The sequence below is a fragment of the Opisthorchis viverrini genome (assembly GCF_000715545.1).
Source record: "Opisthorchis viverrini unplaced genomic scaffold opera_v5_35, whole genome shotgun sequence".
Taxonomy (NCBI): domain Eukaryota; kingdom Metazoa; phylum Platyhelminthes; class Trematoda; order Opisthorchiida; family Opisthorchiidae; genus Opisthorchis; species Opisthorchis viverrini.
In genome coordinates this window covers 958,341-965,959 of record NW_008751691.1, presented here as the reverse complement: position 1 = coordinate 965,959, position 7,619 = coordinate 958,341, and the positions used below count along the sequence as shown (strand labels likewise).

At 45.8% G+C, this 7,619-nt stretch overlaps 2 protein-coding genes across 2 annotated transcripts in view; one reads left to right on the top strand and one right to left on the bottom strand.

Moving 5' to 3' along the window:
- Positions 1-6,254, top strand: part of T265_02733 (hypothetical protein) — a gene marked incomplete at both ends in the record, with an annotated part of 21,028 nt that extends 14,774 nt beyond the window's left edge. The window contains one exon of the mRNA XM_009167048.1: positions 6,214-6,254. Within this exon, the coding sequence (XP_009165312.1) occupies positions 6,214-6,254 (41 nt within the window). The remainder of the gene's footprint in view (positions 1-6,213) is intronic.
- Positions 1-7,619, bottom strand: part of T265_02734 (hypothetical protein) — a gene marked incomplete at both ends in the record, with an annotated part of 34,199 nt that overhangs the window by 8,494 nt on the left and 18,086 nt on the right. The window lies entirely within an intron of this gene.

Sequence of the window (7,619 nt, the reverse complement as noted above, 5' to 3'; positions counted from 1 at the left end):
ATATACATGTATCGCGATATCTCGAACATCGTAGCGACTGAAACGTGAGGCGGCCTGGTGCAGCACATTCAGTTGCCTGGAAACATCACAAACGAGAGATTCAGCTGGGTTCCAGGTGAGTCTCTCGCGAAATCAAATTAGTTTGCAAATGAGTGTATTTCTCTAAGACCTTGTTGTTGTACAACAGTGAGACAGCGATGTCAACACTTACGTCTCTGTTTTTGATAACACTGACGCTGATTAGATAGTGGCTATACTGACCAAAGCAGAGGGAGAACCAGTCGGTGAGGTCTCTTACAACCAACCGATTTACTCTGTGCCCAATAGTCGTCAGAAGCTCTCGTTTGTTGCTGGTTAGTGTGGATGTCTGACACCTACAACGAATGGGTTGAAGGGGAATAATTGCCATATTGGATTGAGTTTTGGGACCTTGCATTTGGGGAGCTCTCCCTTGCGTGTGGCTGACAAACCTTGTGTGGGCTATGCGGTGTTAGGATAACTTCTCAAACGGGTCCAAACGTTCCTCACTTGATTGCCCTTCACCTTCCCCACCTGTCAGACACCAAAATCACATCTGTTTCATATGACCCTTCCAGGTAAGAACGCGTGTCGACAAAACTTCGACTCAACCCAACATGGTTCATTTCCCGACTTGTCCCAATTCACTGCCCTACATCATCACCTTTCGACTACTTGTTTAGTGATGGATACTTCGAGTGACTGTTTGAGGGGAGCCGGGCTAAGTTGACATTTAAATCTGGCGTCTCTGTAACTGGTCATGTTGGAAATCCATCCCTGAGTGCGTAAAGCTTCGTGAGAATTGGGTTGACATCCCGGAGCCACACAACTTTGTTTCATCCGGTTCGCAGAGCACTCATGCAAAGAAAAAGGTTGATTTTAACAAAGTCAGAGAGGGGCACAGAAACATGAGCGACTGGGATGGAGTGTAGAATCCACACATCATCAGATTATGGAAGCCTAATAAAAACACAATGACAGTTCGGTGATTCGTCTGTTTGCATGGACTTCCAGAGCGGAACACGATGGAGCGCTGGAAAGTTTTCGGGTTGACCTAGTTTCTGTTGTCTGAAATTCACTTAGCGATCCAAACTGTAAACGGAGCTAGTTAACCATGTAAACAAAAGCTGTGGAGTTTTCCCGTGTGCAACTCCGAGGCAACCATGAATTCACTAGTTCTACAAAATAAACCAGCGCCTTGAAAACACTGAGTGAAATGTGATGGGCTAATCTTCCGCAGGCAGTTTTCAAATAGAAGAAGAAGCAGGCTCGGGGCGACCTCAGTGTGTTCGTGGGACCGACCATAACGTCACTCTGGAAGATCGTCAAATGCTAACGAGAAATGCTACATCCAGATGGGTGCCAAAACGTCTGAATGTTAACGAGAAACGACGTCGAGTGAACCGCTCCAAGTCGGTTTTACAGCAATCCCAGAGGGGTTAGGTCAGCTTTGGGAAACGATTACAACATACTGTTGACCCCAAGACCGAAGAAACAATCCGCATATGAACGACACGCAGGTTCTCCAAGACCAACTGAATTCAAGACGCAAATATCAGCAGGAAAGATCATGTCCACAGTGGTCGGAGATGCTCAACTATGTTCCAAAAGGCTAAACTGATAATACGGGAAATTACTGCAGTGAACGAGGTGCTGCAGGAAAGCTGCAAAAAGAGACTCTTTCTTCAAGACAACGCTCCTACTCATTAGATATAAAAAAATATTTTGGCAACACTGAGCTGCTATTGTAAAATCCATCTATCTTATTCGTCCGACCTTTTCGAAATCTTGAAAACGGGCCTGAGAAGGAACGATATTTTAACCGATACGGAGTTGATTGCAGCAGCAGGGCAGTAGTTCGTCATCAGTATCATCATTATCATCGAAAGAAGAGAGGCGTCAGCAACAGCACCTTTTCGCTTACCCACTCTGCTGTATGCAGCGAATAAGCCGACCCGACTGCTGGCACCACGAGACGGTCAATTTGGCATCCGTTTATCTGCACACGTGCAGTTCATTGCTGTATGCGGGCTGGGATACTGTTGGAGAGATCAATATCCCCAAAAACTCTGTATCTTTGTGTGTGCTAACGAACTTCCGGCATTTTCAAGGTCAAACTATGGATATATATATATATAGTCATTTTTCCCGGATTTACCTGTTGATCGCGTGTTGTTTGGATCATTAAAGTTGTTCCCGAGGTTTTCGTCTTCTTACTATTCGCGGTCCCAGGAGTCTGGATCAAGCAACATAGCTGGGGGTAGAATATTGTCACAGTCCGTATATCTTATTGTTTGCTCGCTGCGTGGCCGAACCGTAACAGATACTACACCAGGGCGCCCACACCTAGACAAGAGGACGATTAGAGTCCTCAACTAAAGCCTTTGGCTCAAAAGCCTGAACATAAAGGCAGCGGTGTTCAGCTGGAACTGTAAATAGATTCCAATGTTTACGGAACACGTCGCCACAGACGTTCCAGCCCCAAAACTGGAAGGCTTGGAGACTGTGCTGGTCAGACACCTAATCATTGACCAACCTGATATGAGACTTTGCGAGTGTCGCAAAGATGACCCCCAGTATAGATCAACGGGTCGCGGAGGCACACAAGCCGTCAACCACATTAGCATTTTTGCCAAACGTTGTCGATACTGTAGGGCAAGATGTGTCAAATGCATTAAACCGAGGTAAAAATGTGGAAAAACCTGTAGGTATCATGATTCCGTCATATCCTTCAAGATCAGGACGAGAATGTTCAAGACTCGTTACACAGGAAATCCAGGAAAGGAAACAAGTTAGAACGGGCTAGACTGTCGAAGAGCTTTCAGCAACCTTGTGGGTTAGACTGAATTTGAAACACCGACGGGAGGTTAGCAGGCGCACACAAAAACTCGCATACTGAACCGAGAGCAAGGAAGTAACAAATTCCATGAACTGAAGTTCAATGAAGTCAGCAGAACCGGAGGTTTGGTTTTCGACCTGGGAAAAACTTCAGTGCAATAGTAACTGGGATTCATTAGGCTGATCTCGGCAAAACACATTGAGTCAATGAAACTATCATTAACTATCATAGAAACATGAAACCAAAAAAAAAACAAAGATGAAAGGGACATTGCGCTAGCACCCGATATGCACACATCTTCGAACAAACACTCGGACAACCTGCACGGGTGAAAGTACGAACTCTACTGACCGCTGTTGGCAATTTCCAATCAAGTGAAGGGAAGATCACACGGACCACAGCTTGGAAAGGGAATAACAACACCAACAAAAAAATTCATAGCATTTTCTCACTACCAATTTCGTGCTGAACATAATGCCATTCTCCAGAGATGACGCTATGCGCGGTACGCGAAAGGACTGCCGAGTTTGCAGCGATGTATGCACTCTATAAGTACAGTATATGGGGTCTTACCAAATCGTTCAGCTATAGCACGTTTCCGGCGCCTTACTGCCATACCACCGGCAGGAAGCACGAGGGCTGGGATGATGCCAGGTTGCCCAAGCCTAGACAGGGGAAGTCGAGAGGCAGAGGTCGGGTTCAAACCACGGACCTTCCGGTCAGTAAACTCGCGCTCTAACTATCTGGGACATCTCCCCCCACCCACCCCCTCTCGTCCTACCAAATACGCACTTCTCGATCATCTCTGTGAATTCGATTGACGTATGATTCTGATACACCGATGATCAAAGACTTCAAGATGCCTCAGATACCCCGCCCGAAAAGATCGAGCTTAGACCTCGCAAAGGCATATCTCAAATAGCGATCTCACAGACAACCCCTGACACCCGAGGAATGGATCTCACACTCTGGCGCATTTTCAATACGGACATACTGATGCATCCCGGGTGAACTGGATCTCCCTGAGGAGGGCACATTACCAAAAAATGCGTCGTTTTGTCCATCCGACAGCGTACTGTCGTAAAAACGATACTTTGGTAGGACTCATTGCGAACCCGTGAACAACACCCAATCCTTGTGTGCCAAGGGACTCTGGAACCGAGCCATTATTTAGACAATTCAACGAAGGCCGGATGGAAACAGAGTGAAATCATACATATTAAAACCTTTTTTAAGGGAAAGTTTAAAAAAATCGTTCAGCCGTATCACCTTTTCGGTGCCTAGCTGACATGTCAACGGATGGATGCATCAGGGCTGGTTGACCATACCAGCCTAGACAGAAGCCGTCAAGATGCTGAAGTTGGGTTCGAACAACGGACCTTCCGGTCCGGTGCCTTAACCACCGAGCAATCCCGTTCTAAGCATCAATTATGGCTGATTCAGTCAAACTCCTTGCAAAGCAAATTGATTCTCCCTCTTTCAGAAGAGCTTGGTAAACAATCTGTAGTTTTTATTTGGGCAACGTTTCGCTTTTGACACACAAGCTTCATCAGGCCAAGTGAACAGGTCACCGAATTGGCCAGGTTATAAAACAGACGGGCAACCAAGCGGTAAGTCCTCTTCACACTAGATCAGTGTTGTGTGTCAATTAACGGCTCTTGCTGGCTAGTATAGGTGCCAAAATCCTGAATTAATGGGTTGGAGGAGTTCCAAATTAGTTTCGATCGCTTTTTGTTCCTTAGTCTTCCACTTCAGGGTGCTTCACTGGATGATTCACCTCGGGTGGCACTGGTAGATTTTCCCTGGTCTTTGTGGGGTTGTGAGCGCTCCGACAATTTAGTTTGAGGGGGGTTGAGGTTAAGTGGAATTCAGATAAATACTACTCCTCCTTCTGATGACGGCACACCAACACGTGTGAACTCGAGTGACCCAAGACCGTTCTCCACACGCTAGCCAGTTCCACGCCTTCCATCCTGTTAACACTGGGATGCTTAGCAATTTCTACCGCCTCGGCGATCAGTCTGTGTGACGTGGACCGTAGTCCTCGCCTCAAAACGTCAACATTTTCTAAATCTATTTTGTGTTCCGTGTCGAGTGCGTGTTCCGCAATCGCCGAATCTTTCAGTAACGCTTGATATTCATCTGCGCTTCTCGGCGGCCTGTTTATTTTTCTGCTATGCTCTCCGACTCTGACGTGTAGTTCTCTGGCCGTCTGTCCTATATAGACCTTGGTGCAGTCTTATAACCTGAACAATTTGGTGACCTGTTAACTTGGCCTGATGAAGCTTTTGCGTCAAAAGCGAAACGCTGCCCAAATAAAGACTACCGGTTTTTTACCAAGTTCTTCTGAAACGATGACTTCTCAATCGGTTCCAAACCTTTTCCAATTGATTGATTCTCTCTCTCCTTATACTTACAAAAAATGCGCGTCAGTATACCACTGAGAGTCGACTGAATTCATGGACAAGCGTCTGGAGACGACGAACTCTACCAAAGATAATTTAGCGACCGGCCGCTTCAGCGAAGATTTACTGTATCAACTAGAAAAGCTAAACTTCAAAAATCGCATGCAGATTCAGTAGACTCTTTATAAGCACAACGTCCTATCTAGTTCATCCTGTAAGGCAATAACGCAAATGAGCGTTACTCTTCAGTCAGAGTCAAATTTCTGAAGGTTCACCAAGTCAAGGACTAGCTTCATAGTGGAAGAGGGACAGAATGTCTGTTGAAACAGGATGCAATATATTGACATGGAGCTAGGTAAATCATGACTTCCAACCGAGACGTTGCTGATGCCAGATTTGCTTCGGGGTCCATCAGCCGTCTCTCCGGCTGCTGTCACTCACATGAACGGATACCAGATGGAATTAAAACCCACGGACAGGACTAGAAAACGGGAAGCGCTAAACGTTTCAGCATAACGACCAAGTGTCAGCTCTCATTTGGGCATCGATTATTTTGCAGCGGAATCCAAGTCACCGAACCGGGTAGACTGCAGCACTAACCGTGCTTTGTTAATTTCGTACTACGTCCCAGCCCATAGTTGAGGAATAGCTGCACCTTGAGGGTATCGTGAACCAGAGCGCGAACGACACTACGGAACGAGATAACTAAGTAGAATCTGGAGACCGAAGTTACGTAGCTTGATTGGCCCATCATCTGACTACCTTCGTCTTGCGTACGTAGCTTGATTGGCCCATCATCTGACTATCTGCGTCTTGCGTCATAATGTGACAAACACACTAAAAACCAATGGATAAGAGCCAATGTCTAGTAAATTGACCTTCCAGCTAATTGGTGAGCTGCTCAAATATTCTGATAATCTAGTCTAATGATTCGCGGTCTTCCTTCTCCAGGCCAGTTCTACGTTAAAGCTGACGCTCTCATCGTTTTGTAGAGGAAAAGGATAATTGATTTCAGCGACAACGGGCCGGATGAAGCAACGTCGTGGGGACATTTGTTCTATCATAAGTTAGAGCATCGGCTTAAGCGAGTAGGCAAACAAAACACCGATTTTTTGTTCACTGAATGAGATTTAAACAGAATCCGAAAGATGCGTACGCATAAATACAAAAGACCAGCACTTCAACACCCCAAAAAGGACCAGTTTTGTTCACAAAACCTCGTCAATTGTTGGAGGAAGGCACAAATCTACCGTAATGAAACTGATTGCCTCAACTGTGTGGTCAACAGTGAAAAACCGTGCACCATAAGCGACTAAATTACAACAACTAGGAACAATGTGACAAGTTGAAGGGGCAACTTTACGCGCGGATAACAAAGTACACGTTACTGACGTTTTTTCAAGCGAACATGACAGATTAGTTGGCACCCGAGAAAAAAAGAAACTAAAACCACAAGCTCACATCCGCTTTGTCACGCCCACGTGCGCATACAATCGGATCAATAATTGCTATGGTTACCGTGTGGTGGAAGGTATGAGCGAAAAACGGAAAACATGGCAGATAGCGAGTTTCTATGTGTGAGCTAATAAACAAACATGGGGGTGACTCTTCAAGTGGAGCACTTGCTAATTCCAAACAGTAGTATCGACAAAGGAAGAGAGTTCCAGGCTAGGTTTTCATAGAATCTTGAAATTCGCGTTTTTACACAAGGGGAAAGGTGCGAAAAACAACCCCGTGGGTCACATCTAATTGATTTAGGTAGGTACAGGCTGGCCATGCACTCTGACCAAGCATTTGTACAGACGAAAGATGGCCGGCCAGTAAGGATAATCGGGTACACACTTCGTTGTTTCGAACAAATGACGCGTCAGTGGTGCCCCAGCTTGAGAAATTTGGGCCAATCCGCACCAGACGTTGTGCCAACCAAGGTACACGCAACAACTACGTGTAAAGCAGTGGAGCAGAAACTGAACAATACCGTGTTCGGATTTGTTCCCGATCGTGAACGACAGTGAGTTGGGATATTCTTGTAGTCGAAACATCGGCTCGTGTAGAGTACAGCAAGGCAACAGTACTGCAACCCGTTCTCCCTCCTTCCTACCTTCACTTGGGTTTGAAAAGCTTGCGAAAACTCCCTTTCCCAACATCGCGTCATCCAAGTTCTGAAGCTGTTGGGACGTCAATATCCTCCCAAAACCGTTTATTTTCCGAGCTATTGACAAGTTATTTTCCTAAAATTTTGCGCCTAAATCCAACAGACCGCGTCCATTTCCTATTGGCCAGTTAGACTTTGTGTGCGCCGATTGATCGCTCCCCGAGGTCGCCCGAAATATTATATATATATATATATATATATA